Source organism: Labrus mixtus, chromosome 12 (genome assembly GCF_963584025.1).
Source record: "Labrus mixtus chromosome 12, fLabMix1.1, whole genome shotgun sequence".
NCBI lineage: Eukaryota > Metazoa > Chordata > Actinopteri > Labriformes > Labridae > Labrus > Labrus mixtus.
The window spans coordinates 6,422,758-6,441,310 of record NC_083623.1 but is presented as its reverse complement, the minus strand read 5'-3'; the positions used below and the strand labels follow the sequence as shown (position 1 = coordinate 6,441,310).

Below are 18,553 nucleotides of genomic sequence, written 5' to 3'. Positions count from 1 at the left end.
ATTTTTTAAACATTCATGTCTATGATTCTCTGTGGCACTTTTTTGTATCATACATCAAAAGGAGCTTAAACATGGCAGACATGTAAGAGAGAACACACACACACACACACACACACTCTCACTTACACACACACACACACACACACACACACACAATCACACGCACAAAACATTATGAGAGTTTAACTTCTGCAACTGAAACTAGGTTTTTAAATGCTGCTCAAATTATGAAAATTCAGACTCAAAAGATAGTTTTACTGCAAAGCCATATTCACTGATTGCAAATAACTCTATGAGGGTTTGAGGGTATAAACCATCAATGGTTATAATGTTTGATTTTAAAACACTGAATCTGTTGCAAAACAATATAGCTTGCTTAATAGAGGCCAGTTATTTCACAGATTACAGTTTGATGGTTGGGTGCATGCTTACTCTTCTGACACTAGGGGGAGCAGTTTACTCACACTTGGATCAATGCTCACAGGGAAGAATTGAAGGCTGTTTCAAGGTAATGTCAAACTAATGGAAAACTTCTCCTGTTATTTTTATTGTCTGTTTCTGTAAATTAAACTTAAATGCTGAATGTATAGCTTTAACTATTTATTCCCCAATATATAGAAAGATAAGAAGGTAAAGGGACAGCAAACCCTGTCTTTTTAATAAATCAGTAAGACATGTTGTCAATCCAATGACAGTGGTGTACGCATTGAAATCTGATTGGCCAACACAGATGCCAAAGCCAAAATCTTAAATGATGCTTGGCTATTTTCCTTGTCAGAGGCGGGACTTGCTAGTAGCTGTCTTTGTATTTCAATGTGGCACAATCCCTTTTGTTAGAACTTTAAATGATCACTCATTTAGGCTTACAGCTTATGTATCTGTGATTACATCCTCAAATAAATAAGCAGAGAAGATAATGCAGTTGAAACTTTGTTGTGTTACTTACTAAGTAAAAAAAAGAAAACAGGAATATGAAATCTTTTAGATACATTAATGTTAGTATTTGAAGTAGATATGATGAGCGGATATAGAAAGGGTCAAAAAATGCTATTGTGGGAAAATGTGAAAAATTAATTTTCACAATCATGATGGTATTTTGGCCCTTCAAGGGTGGGAGGGTGGGGAACAGGACAGAAAAAGATAGAGAACCAATGACTTAACCTGATAACATATTGTATTTTCATTAACTTTTATCATCTAAATATGCAGAGTATGTTGTAAAGTTAGTGTAATGGCAATTTTCCAATTTTTTCCTATGTTCCAATTATTGCCATCAATACACAGGTAGGGGTGAAGTCTTACGCAGATGCAAACAATGGTTTTCTGCAGTTAGCTTTGAAATGAGTGCAGTGAGGTAAAGAGATGAAGAAGAGGTATGACATATTGTGTGAATAGAATATCAGAGTAAAAACACATTTCTCAGCGTTTTTCTTGAGTAAATGTAAAGTTAGTTACATTTCAACTCTGCATGGTTTGCACTATAACTGGAAAATTGTATTTTTTTAAGGTTGACTTTATATTTCTATTGAGAGTTAGGACAGTGGGTAAAGTCAGAAATCAGGGAGAGAGCAAGGGGAATGACATGCAGGAAGGTAGTCACAGGTCGGATTCAAACCCGGGATGCCTGCTTTGAGGACCACAGCTTCTGTACATGGTGCAGGCACATTAACCACTAGGCTAGCGGCGTCCCCAACAATAGTCTTTTCATACTGAGAGAGATTCCCTGTCATAGTTCTCATCACAAAACAAACACAGTTGAGACAATGACGACTCAATGACAAACGTGTTTTGATGCTGAACCAGCATCGTAAAGTTCAATATCATCAGCATAGAGGGGAAGTGGCACAATGATTGTGAAGTTCTGCACATTCATCTTGCAAAAACAGAATAAAATTGAGTTTGATATCATGATCTTTTTAGTGCCACAGATCTTTTATTTGACTGATCATTCTAGTGTTTTCATTTTGTATTCAGTCTGGCTGACCTCTAATCAGTCTGTTTAATATTAGTGTCTCCTTAAGGTCTTGTGTTTTAACTCCTTGTGTAATCTGTTGTTTGTATGTCGACTTGTCTTTGTTTACGTTTTTTTTCCCCTCATGTGTACGGGCTGCTCCACACTAATTGCCCCAAGAGGGATTAATAAAGTTGTTTGAATTGAATGTAATTGAATGAGTACTTCCAGTAAGAATTGTTTTTTAAAGCTACGCATCGACTATTTTTGTCATGTGTTTGTCATGTCAGTAGTGATGGTGCACTGCTAAATGACAGCAAATCAAAATATCAATCACTACTAAACCATCAAACATTGTTGTTCCCTATACATGTGCGAAACATGTGCAGGAGTTATCCCTGCTCTCTTCTTGCTTTAACATGTTTAATCTTTGTGTGCAGCATAGAGAGGTTTCTGTACTTTCTGTGTCTTACAAAGTGACTCCTGTGATACTCATGTCCTTATATTCATTCATGTAGGCCTATTGTAAGAAACATTGCCACATGCTTGAATTCAGTGTCTTCCAAAGTTGTCCATCTGTGAGTACAATACATGAAAGGCTTTAGCTAACCGGCCATGTTATTATTTTGGAAACTACAGAAATGCACGATAAATAAAACATGCATTGTTTTCTTTGTTTTCTTTTACTCACACATGGAAGCTTCCTGCTGCTGTAGCCTCACTCCTCTTTAGCAGTAGTGGAGTCTGTGCAGGAGTTCCCCATTCACAAAGCCTGGCTGACTCTACAGAGGGCGGAGAGAGAGAGAGGGAGGGAGGGAGAGGGAGAGAGAGAGGGAGAGAGAGAGAGATGAGACGTCTCTTCCTCACTTGGCTGCATTCGGTTTACCGACACCGGAGAAGCGACCATGCTGTGGAAACTAGTTGAGAATGTCAAGTATGAAGATATTTACGAGGTAACGTTGCCGTCCATCTGTGTGTGTTTTAAAGGAGGAGGACATATGTACACGTGTTTCATACTTTGAGGAATAATGCGGTGTTCAAAATTGTTAAAATAAGTGGGATGTTTGTGCAGGAGGATTAAGGGCCTTTTAATTTGTGATAAGGGGATTTTCAAAATCTGAATGTTGGGACATTTCAGCACATGGTTATTTCGTTCAGACAGAAATTTAGCCCATGTTTTCTTCAATTTCTGAAAATATTCTTTGTTATCTTTAATTGTGCAGTTCTATTTGCTTTTTATTTTAAAGATAGGATAAAATTAAAATACAATATTTTAAATCGGATGACTAATTTCCAGTATATTTTTTTCAACATTTTTAATATTGCATCATGATCTCCAATTTTTATTTTTATTTTTTGCAAATTCATATTTTAAGTGCTATAAAACTAACCATTATTCAAACCACCTGCTCTTAAAGAGGTAAGAAATACTTTATAAAAATAGATCAATAAAGGTGCAAAATCATGTTTTAAAAATTTGGTTTGGTTTTAGATTTTAAATTATAGCGTAAAATAAAACATAAGTGAGAGAAGCGCTGGGTCAAAGGACGATGGTGTGTGTGTCGGAATATGTAAATCATTCTGGCTTTCATCCCAGAACAATAATTTTTGTTTTAAACGAGCTGAGGGAAGAAATACCGCCGCGCGCGGGGGCGACGTCCTGCTCCGGCTCGCGCTGAATGGGGTAAAAAAAAAAAAAAAAAAAAAGGGCAACTCGCGAGGCCCCTCGGCTCAGCCCGGTGGGAAACCCCTTGTCTCGTGCCGCACATGGCTATTCTCCCACGGCGCGAGGGAGGGGAGGCTGTGTGATGTTGTTAAACAAGTCAAGCAAGAGGGCAAAGAGGGTTACAATATAAAGTTTAATCGCTTCCTTTGACTCGTGACACCGTTTCACACGAGCCCCGCGTGCGCCCTGTATAGTGTCTCGAGTGTGGTTTTTTTAAGCAGACTAATGAAGGCAGCTGCAACACAACATGAGACCCCTTTTATTTAGGAGGATTGTTGTTTTTTGCATGCTGTAGTTAATGTAAAATGCATGGGAATTAATAGAAATTGCGACTTTTGTTTAAGTTTTTTTTTGTCCATGCTGATTTATTATGTTAGAAACCCATTTTCTTTTTAATGGCTGTATCTGCTATGATCGTAACATTTCACCATGGTCTCCATAATAAGAGTCATTATTGACTCTGAGGGTCCTGCTGGTATTGTTGGTGGTTTTATGACGTCAAAGTCTACTCGTGCCAAAGTGTCTCTAAAGGCAACAAAGTGTACTTTTCTTGTGTCAGATTCTGCTAGAAAAAGACCCAAAAAGTGTGTTATATTTTTGTCATGGGAGGGGGGGGAGGAGGGGGGACTCCTCACGGGTCTTGTCCCCTCTGTTACGCTTTCTCCAGTGATAGACTCCCTTTCTATCTCCTGCTGCTCGCGCCTCGATTCAGCCCTCCACGGAATTTAAACGTCACTCACGGTTGCGCGAGAGGCTTCACGCTCCATGTGTCGCCCAGTCTCCCCCCCTCTGCCTTCGCGCACATTAATATTCCTGTAAGTCTCAGTCATGAATAACAATTACACCGAGGACCGGGGGTAGAGGCGTGCGCGCTCGGTTGCTCACAGTCAGAGAGGCTGCAGCTCCAGGCGGAGGAAGAGTTCTGCATGGAGCTTTAGTAGACCGGGCCGAGCCTGCAGAAAACACACGAGTTGCGTTTCACCTGGAATGAGTTTAGTCATCCCGGGCTACAACGGTCTTTTCTACCCTGCTGTTTCACTCTAAGCCTGCCCGAGAGAGCAGCAGACGGTTTACAGATGTTAGTTCACTCCTACTCCACTGCGGTGAGTTTTTCTCTCTGTGTTACAGAATCGCTGGATATTGCAAGGAAGTTTCGTTTTGAGACATTTTTTTAAATTAGGCTGTGATATTTTCCTCGAGGCTTTATTTTTTTTTTTTTTTTCTTCTTCAGGACATTCAGTGTCAGTTTGTTTAGGCTGCATCACCAGGGGCGAAATTCCTCCAACAAACGCATCTTGGTTCAGGCCTCCAATTTGTTTAGTTTTGTTCAAATCGTTCCAGTTTCCATGTGTAACATTTTCTTCTTCTCCTCCTCCTCTTCAAGGACCGGCATGACGGTGTCTCGAGCCACAGCTCGCGCCTGTCCCAGCTGGGCTCGGTGTCGCACGCGGGACCCTACTCGAGCGCCCCGCCGCTGTCTCACGCGCCCTCCTCGGACTTCCAGCCCCCGTACTTCCCGCCGCCGTACCAGCCGCTCGCTCACTACCAGAGCCAGGACCCGTACTCCCACGTCAGCGACCCGTACTCCCTGAACTCCCTGCACCAGAGCCAGCAGGGCGCGTGGGGGGCTCGGCAGCGGCAGGATATGACCGGAGACCGGATGGAGAGCTCCGGTCTGCTGGCTCAGCCCCGGGCGTCGCTGCCGCAGCTGTCCGGGTTGGACCCGCGGAGGGACTACGGAGGCGTGAGGCGGCCTGATGTGCTATTGCACTCCGCTCATCCGGGACTGGAGCCCGGGATGGGAGATGGACTACTGCACGGGCTGCATATGGAAGATGTACAGGTGAGACAAATAGACCCCTTTGTTTTTTTTCAATTAAGGATTTTAATTAGCCTACATCCCAAAAAAAAGGTTCCACAAAATCCAGTAGGCTAGATCACATTGTGAGGTGCATTTAGCATACTTTCACGTTTGCTAAATAGCAGATATATAAATAAATAGCCTTCTATAGTAAATGTGGCTACAGCTGTTTACAGAAGTCCTAAATGTTTATATTTACTCAACATTTAGGCTAACTACAACAAATATATGTTTCCCTAATACTTAATAAAAATAGAGTTTAAGTGGTAGCTTTTTCTTGTTATATTTCATTCGTCCTTTCCATTGTCTCTGCATGTTTCCGGTCCTTCAGAGTAAAGGTCAGTGATCTCAGAGCAGCTCCCTCAGGGCTGGACTCTCTCAGCAGCTGTAGCCTCAAACTAAATGGCCCTCAGCTCAACACACTGTCTGCACAGACCTGAGACTTCTACTTTGATGAGGAGATGCTGATATGTGAAAAACAAAAAAATACTAGCCATAAAAACTGCTGCATGCAGCTCAAATGTAGCTTTTGCAAATTTCAATTCAAATCATTTTTGCTGTCTTAAGGTTATTCAATAGGGCCATTTAAAACGGAAAGTTCTGGATCTGCTGTTATATGTAATTTGGGGAACAAATAGTACCTATGTGTTTAAAATTAGATTTAATTTTGAAAGTCCTTTTTTTTTTTTATGTGTTTTTTTTTATTTCTACCATGTATCCATGGTAGCGTTGCTGCTCCTGTTTTTTTCTTCTTGTTGATATTTAAGAAATTGAATGTTCCTTTTCTCACAACATGTAGATTGTTTTGTAAGCATCGCTGCTGCTGATGTGCAAATCATACAAAAGCAAGCTGGAAGACTTTATATTAAGCTGTGTAGGATTTCATCTTCTCCTCGTTCCCCCCTCAGGGCTCTACCATCACGAATTGTTTGCCATTTAACCTCCACAATAGATTCTCATTTCTGGCTCTCTCGTTTTTGTGTCATGCATATATTAACCCCACATAAATTTGTTTCAACAAATTCTTTGTTTTTTTTCTTGTTTTGCACGGGCGTGCAGCAATTATGGCGACATCAGGTCTGTTTAAGAGGGAATTTATCTCGCTGGATGATGAATGAGATTGATGAATGAGGCTTTGAAACAGTTGGAACAGCATCTTCTCGATGAGCCACATTATTACGAAGAAAGAGACAGAAGTCATTACAAGACAGATTTGTTTGCTCTGACTAAACAAACACCTTTAGAGTTTCAAAACCGGGAAATAAATCCAGTTGGCATATTTAAAGTATAAAGCATTGTCTTGTTGAAGCTTGTTGTTTTTTACAGTATGGATCCTCTTGATTGAAACAGACTATATAAACATTTGTTTATCTTGTTCCTAACAGACAATTGACGACACCAACGGGACGAACATCCTGGATCAATCAGTAATAAAGAAAGGTAGGAACACACTCATTTATAGACATGTTTGTCTCCATTCTTTTTAACAGTCATTTGCAATTCTGCGATTAAAAAAAACGACTACTTCTGAGCTGATCATAAACAGCCTATCAAATAAAACCTGTCAAACATTTTTATTCGTCTTTGAAATGTTTTGAGGATTGTGTGTAAAATGGCTATTTCCCCTCCATTAATTGGTTATTTAATATATTTTTTTATTACATGATATAAATTTATTATTTCTGGTAAGAATCAATGTCTCAATAATAAAAAGGTTAATCTGGACACATGTTGTACCTACACTGTACCAGGAGCAGCATATTTCCACGTTTTTGGGCTGTCAAATGTCGTGTTTTTTTGGAGTCGGTGATGAGAGGTTGAAAGGAGGGTTAACGATCCCGGGGTATTGACTGGCAGGCAGTGTGTCGCTGACAGGGCTGCCATGCTGTCGCTCTGATGATGTGCCGTGATTTAGTTACGGGATGTTGAGTGACTGAGCTCCCCGCGGGGCATTTAAGCCGCTGATGTAATAAATGGCACCGCTCACGGAGATCTCGTGAGCTCGTTTAGAGCTAATCTGCGGTATTATCCCCCGTGGAGCCATCAAAAACCCCCTCACAACTGGCCCCTACGCTTGCATGCATGCACGAGGCTGACTGGCTTCTTCTTTTTTTCTTTTTTTTTAACGCCATTAGCGCGAGCATTAACACCCAGGATTGAAGGAGCATCTATAGTGATGGCTGGTGGGAGTTAAACCGGCCGTGGAGAAAAGACAGGGAGGTGGTTAATGCGATTTAAGAGCGCGAGCCAATCAACAATCGATAATATTGTAATGAGAATGTCGCGCGACATTAAATAACAGCAAATGCCCGGCGCGTGGGGGGGGGCTTCATTAGGTCTCATATAGGCTACTGAACAAAGTTTAACAAAAAGGCCTCAGTTCATAGATTGACAACTTGTCTTAATCCCGTTTTTTCACCTGTTTTTTTAAAGGGCAAATCATTTTTCCTCTTTCAGTCCCCATGCCCCAAAAGAACATGGGCTCCCTGATGCTCGGGAAGGACGGCCTGATCGGTGGGGTGACCGTGAACATTAACGAGGTGTTCTGCTCGGTACCGGGCCGCCTGTCGCTGCTCAGCTCCACCTCCAAGTACAAAGTGACCGTAGGGGAGGTGCAGAGGAGACTGTCCCCGCCCGAGTGCCTCAACGCCTCCCTGTTGGGGGGCGTGTTGAGAAGGTACGACTGCAAGCCTCGGAGCATGTTGAAAGCTCAGGCAGAACTGTGGATGTAAAAAAGAAAAAGAAAAAGAAAAAAAAAAAAAACTTGTGGATCGTTAAATATTAAGAGGTAGATATTAATTAAAGCCGGAGCTGTAAAGTATCAGAATCTGTGCCATTTACAGCCCACAGTCAATTTAACACAAACCAAACCTCTGGAGACAAATTGAGCACAAAGCTCATGACTTCTGTTTAATAAAAGTTTCCAAAACTGTGCAGCTACTATTGGTCATTTATTAAGCTAAATATAACAGGGTTAGGGTTAGTTCTGTACGTCTTATTGAATCATTTCTTCATATTTTGTCAGAGTTGTACTGATTAGATTTTCTTCTCCAGAGCAAAGTCTAAAAACGGAGGGAAATGTCTGCGAGAGAAGCTGGAGAAGATTGGACTGAATTTACCTGCCGGAAGACGCAAAGCTGCCAACGTCACGTTATTAACATCTCTAGTAGAAGGTGACTGGGTTCATGTTTTTTTTTTCACAAAATAATAATACAATAAATAGAAACGGGTTTTTTTTTTCGCTGTCAAGGGTAGATGTTGCAAAAAAGAGAAATGTATACCTTTCATTTTGTTATCTTCCCATGAGAGCGACATGAAGTCAGGATCAGGCCAAACTAAGATCACAAAAGGTCATGATCCTCAGAGCGTTAGAAATGACAATAGCTTGTGTTATTAACAGAAGCTGAAGAAGAAGAAAAAGGAACTTAAGGGAAAAACATACCCACTATTGAGAAAGTAGAGGCAGGAGAATTAAATTACTTAAATGATGATTTTTTGCACGTGAGACCTACCTGCTAAAAAAAAACAGCTCTGAAAAGTGTGCTCTCTTTGCTTCTCTTAGGTCAACTTGTTGCCCAGAGCAATACTTCAAGATCATTATATTCTTATTTAGACTTTATAGCGAGCACTATAATGAAAGAAAATAAGATTTATATTTTTGAAAATACCAAACAGGCTACATATTCTTACGTTACTTATTAGATTAAGTTTAAGTTTTTGCGAAGGGCGTAATAAAATAGATCCAAAATTGAATATGTAGGCCTAATATGCACCTGGCATTCATTTCCACCCAATGGAACTGCGAGTTTTACCACTGTTTCTGGACTTTATTTAATATAATATATAAAATAATTCATTTATATTTTGTATTATTTTATGGTATGTTTTAAGTTTTTTTTTTGATTAGTTAAGGGACTTGTTATAACATGCCCGTTGAAAAGGGCTGATGATAAGCTCATTAGCTAACCCTGACACATTGATATTTTAACTAAAATGTTTAATAACGTAGGTATATCTGATAAATGATAAGAGTAGGCTAATACATAGGACTACGTTTTTGCGTCACCTGAAAAGAAGACAGCGGAGGGATATTAGCGTGTAATTTTTAAACAAATAGGCTAATCAGTGGACATGATTAATGATAAAAAGGAAAGCATAAGAAGGTGGGTTATTAAAGGGCGGGGAGGTCAAAAGACCCTCTGAAGTGAGCTGAAATCTTTTTAACATCGGCTGTGACTTCTTGTTCGTCTGTATTTTATATTTCAATTGTCTTGACACCACACCTTCACCTTCCCCCCCCTCAGGTGAAGCGGTGCACCTGGCCCGGGATTTCGGTTACATCTGCGAGACGGAGTTCCCCACCAAAGCCGTGAGCGAGTACCTCAACCGGCAGCACGCGGACCCCAACGAGCTGCACACGCGGAAAAACATGCTGCTGGCGACAAAGTGAGTGTGATGGAGCGTTTGATTAGATCCTGTTCGTCCATATAGTCTTTATAGAGTCTGTCAGAGAGGCAATATAATACGTGTCTGCTGCTGTGTGGTATACAGGAAGAGAGACCGGCGGAATGAGATTAAACCATAACACCAGCTGTTGTTGAATCGCTGATATGAGGAATTCAAGTATCTATAGACACATTTAGACAGCAGAGCTTCACGAAAATTAACGAGTACAAGGATCAGACGCCAGACAGAGATACAGGATTTGATGGGGAAAACAACGACTTAAATAAAAGAAAAGTGTAGAGATGTAAAGGTTTATATTTCAGGTTTTTGTTGCTGATGATTTAAATAACAGATCAACATACAAAGGTTAAAAAAGGTCAGCACCCTCTGACAGTAAGTACATTTCTGATGGAAGGAATCCTTGTGAAATTAAACTCTTTTTCATTGTCATGGGGCCTGTATGCCCCCCTTCCTAGGGCCTCTGCCCGAGGGTGCAAACCTCCCATATCCTCCTCTCTATATATTGCACCCACTCCTCTTTGGGAATACAGTGAATATGCACTGACATTTACAAAAGAGGGTGAGATTTTCTTAATGAAACACATCACACTGGATATGGATTTGACCTGTAATTTAAAAGGGCTGATTGGAAAATATTCATACTGAAGAATAAGGGAAGTTAAATTCATTATAAAGGCCTGAGTAAAAAACCCACATTACAGTCAAATATATTTTTATTGTAACTAAATTGAAAGTATCAGGTCATCAATTTTCACCTTATGACTGTGATTTATTTGAGATCCTGGATAAAGGATGAAATATATTGAATTCAATCTCATCACTTTGCATGCAACTGCACAACTTCACATCTTTACAAGCGGCTCATTGCACAGAATAACCTTTAGCTCGTGTATAAATGAACCTTATGGGCCTTATACAGCTCTCAGACATTATAAAACATGAGCTTTGAGGTGGCTGGTGTATGTTTGACCTCTGCTTCAGGTCTTAAAAGGGAACCATTTTCCATCTGACTCCTCGTAAAGTTGCTTTTATTAATCCGTTTTTATGGCTGTTAAACTGTGGAATTGAATCAAGGAGAGTGTGATTAGCTTTAGCGACTGAGAAATGTAGATTTTCTTAAAAGGAAGCCTGGCTAGCAGAGGTGCTGTGAGTTAAAAATGAAGACTGAATCCGAGAATAAATTTAGATGTTGGCCTATTTCTACTTTGTGCAAAAATAACCCAAATTAACTAGTCATCATTTTGTTCCTTTACATCCTCTGAAAGAAGATAACAAAACAAAAAGGGTTGGAAATTGATCAACAAAAGATGTAGATTTCTTCAGGAAAGACAAGGTAGCAGAGGTGATGTGTTTTTAAAAAATGTGGAATAAGCACAAGAATAATTATATTTTTGCTCTCTTTAATGTTTAAAACAAGCAATCAGGGTAGTGCTTTTTTTATTTCTATTCATTTCCCTGAGTTGTGTTTTTCTAAGCGGAAGGGTTTGGAATTGGAGCAGAAATTGTCTGATTAGCTGAAAAACAAAGAAATGTAGATTTTTCTTTTTGTAGAGAAACCGGGGTCGCAGAGGTGACGTAGATCTAAAAAATGTGGATAAAATTAGAGAAATACTCTAAATCTTTGCCTGTTTTTACCTTGACAAATAAGTAAAAAATCCATCTGCCAATAAATTAATAGTCCCATTCTGTGTCTGTTTATTCCCCTGAATTGGAGTTTTCTGGGTGATAAAGGTTGCACCAAGAGCCGTACCACCCTCTAACGAAGATCCCCTCAGGAAGCTCGTATTTTTAGCTTGCATAAATAGTGCTTTTCTGCTGGCCTGCACTGCATAAACCATCTGCCTATCTGTGTGTGTGTGTGTGTGTGTGTGTGTGTGTGTGTGCATCCCAATGTACTCAGTATGTACGGTGTGCTCGGTGGTGGATGTTTGATGCTCAGATTCAAACCTGTTCCAATACTGTGTGTCGGTGCTGCCTGTTAGAAATTCATTATTTAGCAGTGAAGTGTTTCAAGTCGTCAGAAAAACAACAGCGAGGGCCGCCAGTGTAGCCCGGGGAGGCGGCTTTCTCCTCTCTACTCCCCTAACCCCAGCTGGGCTCGGCCCGCACAGCCTGTCACTCATTTGCTGTAGCTCTGCCCTTAGGCCGCTGACAGGGTGTGCAAGTGTGTGTGTGTGTGTGTGTGTGTGTGTGTGTTTGTGGGGTGTGCAAATCTGAGAGAGGGGGTAAAGAAGACGAAGAAGTAGAGAGAGAGAGAGAGAGAGAGAGAGGGGTCTCTTGAATATCAAATGTAGGCCTAAAACCAGGAGATGATTTGCTGAAATTTAACAAGGACAGCAAGGTGAAGAAGGAGGGTTTTTCTTTTCTCAGTGCATTTTTAACATTCATTCTGCAGTGAAACTAAAGATCAATCTGTATTTAATTAGACATAATAACAGACAAATATCCACATTGAATGTTGAGGACACAAACTGTAAAACTGTCATGCTTCTACTTTAGTTAGTTACTTCATTTTCAGGCATAAAGGAGTGGTTCAAATATGCACTATGGACATTTGGCTTGTTTTTTCTTGGGGACATTTTTATAATAAGAGGATCATCGTTCAGTATTTTCTTCTTCATGAAGAAAATTTGTCAAACTAGCTGGTGAATGATATATTAATGTATGTGTATGGAGTCTGATAGTCGAGGAAGAAATGTATTAATCTAAAGTGTAATAGACGTATGAGTCAGGCCTTCTGGTCCATGAAGGCCTTTCATTGGGGGGATGATACTTTCAAACTGAGAATCCTGCTCTGTCAGAGCTGCCACTCAAACCCAGTCGTTGGATATTCTGTAGCCAGTGATTGCATCAACTTCATGCAACTTCTTTTCTTTTTTTGTTCTCCCCCAAATGCATTCTGAAAAACCCGAGGAAAATGAAGTTTTATAGAGTGAAATGAAGTTTCCCACCTGCATGCAAACAGGTGTTAGGATGCACTGGAAATAACTGCGATATGTTTAAAAAGAGGAATATTCTTACAGGGTTTCTTCTTTAGATTATGTCGCACAGGTTTACACAGGGAAGTAGATTTTCTTGCATAAAAAAACTTTCATTGGAGTATCGCTAAAATAAGTCTGAAAATGGGAATCAACCATCTTTATCTTTAATAGAGAACTCCTATTAATCATCTAAAATCACAGCGCTGATGATGCACAAAGTGTTTCCTTTGGTTTCCCGTTGAACAGACGTGACATGTATTTAGCCTTGCATTAATCTGACTTTTTCTTAACTGCAAATAATTCCAGAACTTCTATATATGGCATTTTAAACAGGTGCTGACTACCTTCACAACCAATCAGAGCCAAACAAACTTGGGACGTAGCTATTGGCTGACAGCCTAGTTCGCTAGTTCCACAGGTGTTTGGCATGACACAGTTTAGCATTCGTACATTACTGGAGCTACAGCAACGTCTTTTAATACTGACATGATCGCAGATTCTGATAAAACCACATTAACAGCAGCCGTCTTGGTTGGTTATGAAATTGCCTGAATTGCACTTAGCCCCGCCCCACTTTGGATAAATTGTTGTGATTGGCCTGATCTGAATAACGATAGGGAAACAGGAACATACAGCATCAACTCTTAGACTTGAGTTAAGTTCACTTCAGGAAGAACTGCAGGTACATCTGCTGCAAAATATTGTCTCCCCCCCCACAGAGGACTCTCAGTGAGCTGTGTTAGTGGTTGACTTTGGTGCATTCAATGAGGTTTTAAGTTAGGCAGAGGTTGCACATACTGCCTTGCTGACAGTGTTAGTATTGTTAGGAATTGTGGTACTGTTTGGGTGATCATTCAATTTGCAATTTGATGATTTAAATATTGACAAGTAGGTTTTTGTTGCATTAGCAGGTGCAGTGAAGGAGACAGCTGTAGAAGAGTTTTCAGAGGGTTCTGATATCATATAGTCAGAATTCTGTGTCATCAGCTCCATTTTTTATATTCAGAGGAAAACAGTCATCAAAATAACAGACACCTCATGCTGCTGTCAAATGTCCTCAAAAAGCAGCTGTGTGAAAACCTTTGGATAAGAGAGACATCCCCTCCTGACGTCTTGTTTTTTTTCTCCTCCCCTGCAGACAGCTGTGCAAGGAGTTCACAGACCTGCTGGCCCAGGACCGGACTCCCCTGGGCAACTCCCGGCCCAGCCCCATCCTGGAGCCCGGCATCCAGAGCTGCCTGTCCCACTTCTCCTTCATCACGCACGGCTTCGGCTCGCCCGCCATCTGCGCCGCGCTCACCACCCTCCAGAACTACCTCACAGAGGCTCTCAAAGGACTCGACAAGATGTTTCTCAACAACCCGCCCAACAACCGGCACGGCGGCGACAACAAGGCCGGCGACAAAGAGGAGAAGCAGAGGAAATGAAGCAGGGGGATGAAGAGGTGTTACAAACCCGTTACGTCTAGCTTTACACCACTGCCACACACACACACACACACACACACACACACACACACACAGGGCCGAGGAGGAAGAGGAGGACAGCCCCGTGGGCCAGTGTCGGAGATCACAGAGGAATTTTTTTCATCTGTGTTACGTTCTTTTCATTCCCCCCCAAGGACATGGTGGTTACTGTGTTACATCCATTTGCTCCCCCTGCCTGCATCCTGTGAGACTGAGACTCTGTGAGCAGCCAACAAAAGGACTTTGTGTATGAGTGTGTGTGTGTGTGTGCCTGCGTGAGTGTGCGCTTGTGTTTGTCCTCACCATAGACTGTAGAAAAAAAGATGAACAGCTCCTTAAAAAGTGAAGCCAAAAGATCTTGCAGCAGTATAGGCTATAAGCTCCGCCTCCTCCATGTTAACAGATGGTAAACGGGTCAAACTTATGGTTAGGTGTCTTCATGCTGGTTTTAATGTGAGTGTTCATTTATCTGTGATGTTTGCTTATAAATTAGTTGCATTTATAACTTCATGATCGACAGCTCCTTTGACAAATGCAGAGCTCTGAAGCGGAGTATAGGAGGAATGGTAAGATGAGCTACACTACAGTCATGAATATCCACCAAAAAACAAGAATGTCTACTTGAGAAAAACAGATGTTGTGCATTAGACTTTGCCGGTATAGCAGGGGACTTTGTCGATAAGTTCAATGTGTGTTTAATGCTATGGCTCTAAATGTGCAGACTCTATAGCTTCTTACATCATCAGTCATTTATTATCTTTTACCACGAGTGTCTGCTGTCGACTTTGCAGTCTGAGGGGTCTTTGCCGGTTAGTTGATCAGTTCAAATGTGTATGTCTGGGAGCAGCAGAGGTGGAACTGCTAGACCACTGCTCCACCAGCCGGTCTTTATTATGAGCTCCAAAAGACATCACCAGTCATCATAGTCCATAACTGTTAATGACAGAAAAAAGCTGCACTGCTGTAGACTTTGCCGGCCCCAGGGATCTTTGCAGGTTTGTTTGTGAAAATGTTTTTTTTTTTTTTTGTTGGGGCAGCAGTGTAGGTGTGGAACTGCAATACCATGGCTCCACCAGCCGGTCTTTACTGTGAAGACTCTCAAAGACATCGCAAACCGTTATAGTCCATTTAACTGTGAAGGTCTGCTTCAGATCATCGCAGAAATAAAAACAGATCTGCATCCGCTGACTTTGCCAGCGATGACTTAAGAATGTTAGCTTTGGTCAGCGGCAGGAGCGGGAATTCAAATACTGCAGCTCCGCAATCTACCGCACAGTTTACTGGCTCCAAGAGTTATCGCCACTTGTCTCGGGGTAATTTGCTTCACTTTTGCTTCACAGCGTTGAGCCGGAGTTGTCCATCTTTAATACAGTCACTGGTCCTCACACAGAAAAGCATTGCTGATATGAAGATTGGGTGATGAGTGTTATATCTGTTAAACAGGTTTGTGTGGCACGAGGCGAGAGGGTGTTAATTTATGTGTGTAAATATTTATTTATATTAATTTAAACGGATGGTTGTGTAAATAGGTGCAGCAGCTACTTTGGAGGAGTTGGCCTATTTATCTGTGATTCGACCGGTGGGTGGGTGGGTGTGGGGGGGCAGGACTCATCCAATGTTTTTCTGTTCTTATAGAGCTGTTGTCATGGTGATGATGATGATGATGATGATGATGGGTAGACATGCTTCTAATTGTCCAGTGATTTCATTTCTATCACATTGATAATAAACCATGTGTTTTATTATGCAGAGGAGTGCAGCCCGAGCCTTTTCTCCCGCAGGGAAAGAGTCCCGCTATCAGGGTCAAAGGTCCCGAGTCACTTTCAGTTCAATCAATTCAAAATGTAAATCATGGTGTTCATTAGTTAAGGGTATTTAACTTAACTTATTGCACTGAATATTTATGACCACCTCTGAGTAAAATGCTCAGAAATGCAGACGATGGCATGCGAAGGAAATTAAGATCGGACTCAGCTCGACACTGTGATGTCTTTTTTTTAATGTTGTGGGTCAAATTTAAAGGCTGGGCATCTTTACAAAACAATAGATTCAGGATAAATGTGCTGGTTTAGGTACTATTTAAAAAAATATATTGACATCCAAGTGGGATAACAACAACATTGAAGACTATAAACTAATCAGCTAACAAGTATTTGTTGCAGCAGGTGGATCATTTGTGATCATTTTGATCAATAAAAAAGCAGATTTTATTAACTCAGATTTCTTATAAATTATATAAAAAATTAAACTATATGATACATTATATTCGCTCTTGAATGTAAATGAAAAAGTTACAAAACTGGACTAACAACAACACTGATTAAGCAGACAATACATCCAGGCTGAAAGAATAACAATCAGGTCTATTGATCTTCTTATTCCTACAAATGTTTGTTAAAAAAGAAAAAGTTCTTAAGCAGATCAAAGAGTGTTTTTCAAGGTAAAGTTAAGTCACATTTTCAGTTACAACCTTTACCATGTGTTTAAAAACACCACTCAACACTCTTTTGAATTGTCATTATTGGCTGTTGTCGCTGATACAAAGATTTAAGATTCTGAAAGTTACATTTCAGAATAAAACGTACAAAGGTGCGAGAATGAAAAATGCGAAATGCTGGATATAAAACGAGCTTTATGCTTTAACGAGCTTTAGAAGGACTAAAATAGCCTATCAGTATTCTGCAGTTTATTTCGCAACACACAAACACACACACACACACACACACACACACACACACACACACACAATGATGGATACGGTCTTATTCCAGAGAGATAATTGGCTGTATTTTCCGGACAGTGAGGCCCTCGATTCAGAGAGGATTCTCTCCCTCTCTCTCTCGCACGCGCAGGGGGAATAGAATCGTGCCTCGCGGGCCCGTGGGGATCTACCGGGAGAGCGCGAGACACACACAGAAAAAAAAAAAAAAAAGTAGAGGGAGACAGAGAAAGAAAGCTAATGAGAAATTGAGGCAGAGAGAGATAGACAAAATAGGGAGAGAGAGAGAGAAAGGGGGAGAGAGAGAGAGAGAGGAAAGTGTCCCGCGGGCTCAGCGTGACCCGTGGAGTGGAACGCCGCGTGACGCAGGTGCAGAGTTCAGCACCCGCATGTCCGCGAGCGATCCACCGCTCAACAAAGACAGGAAGCTGCTGAGCATCATGAGGCTACAACAACGACAGGTTGGCTGCAACAATAAACAAACAATGTAAAGACAACAAAACAACAAGCAGGGAGAGAAACATGGCGTCTAATTAACACTCAGCACGAGGAGAAGGAAAAGTGTCATTATGTGAAATAATCGTTAATGATCGTTTTACTTAATAAGAAGCTCTAACATTAAATCAGCAAAATCGAGTTTTAATGTGAGCCCTAATCTGTCACATTAGAATTGATTACAGTTAAAGGATTATTAATGTTTCAAATAGGGATTCCTAAAAGTAAAATTAAATTTAAAAAAGGGATTATATCACATAGGCTACTGTTTTTTTTATTATAATATCTAACCTAACAAAGTCTGCAGAGAAAAGTAGATCCCTGTAATTAGTCTGTCTGTGTCTGAAAATTGTTTGAAAAAAAATCGTGTTTGAAAATCTCCAGTTTTCTAAAGACTGATTGAAACCTCTTGAAAAGATTTTGCAGCTTTGTGTATTTCAATTTGCAAGGTTTAATTTTTTCAACGCACAAAAAACAAGAACGACCAATCAGACCAGGTAAATCAAAACATTTAAAGAAAAAGAAAAAATGTCAAATGAAGGCGAACTTGAATCGATCACAAATCTATAGCCTACTATTTAATTCTCTCAAGATGAAAGTAAAAAAAAAAACAATTATTAGTTGGTTAAAGGATTCATTGCTGACATATTTGCTTGTCTGTATTGAGCTATATGGATTATTATAAGATGTTCTTTAAAGGATGAATTGATGAAAGTATCTGATTTTCAGAAAGACTTAAGTCTAAGTAGTCGAGCAGATTTTTTAAAACTTCTCCAGATGTTCAACAGTGTCATTTATAAAATATCTAACTTTTCCAGGTGAAGTAGAAGTTTACAGATTGATTTTTAAAAACCCACAATGATGCTTGATTGATGGTTACAAATGTG

At 40.5% G+C, this 18,553-nt stretch overlaps 1 protein-coding gene across 4 annotated transcripts; it reads left to right on the top strand.

The window, feature by feature from the left end:
• Nucleotides 1-2,756: 2,756 nt before the first annotated feature.
• Nucleotides 2,757-16,200, top strand: tfap2b (transcription factor AP-2 beta). Of its 4 annotated transcripts, none has more exons than XM_061051659.1 (7): nucleotides 2,757-2,904; nucleotides 5,062-5,520; nucleotides 6,924-6,978; nucleotides 7,996-8,215; nucleotides 8,593-8,711; nucleotides 9,843-9,984; nucleotides 14,125-16,200. In XM_061051659.1, the coding sequence occupies exons 1-7, from the start codon at nucleotides 2,857-2,859 to the stop codon at nucleotides 14,411-14,413; spliced, it is 1,332 nt and encodes a 443-aa protein (XP_060907642.1). In that variant the 5' UTR covers nucleotides 2,757-2,856; the 3' UTR covers nucleotides 14,414-16,200. The 4 variants fall into 4 exon arrangements, with proteins under 4 accessions (XP_060907642.1, XP_060907640.1, XP_060907641.1 ...); XM_061051657.1 differs by having other exon boundaries at nucleotides 7,972-8,215; XM_061051658.1 differs by lacking the exon at nucleotides 2,757-2,904 and adding an exon at nucleotides 4,377-4,780 and having other exon boundaries at nucleotides 7,972-8,215.
• The last annotated feature ends 2,353 nt before the right edge of the window (nucleotides 16,201-18,553 follow it).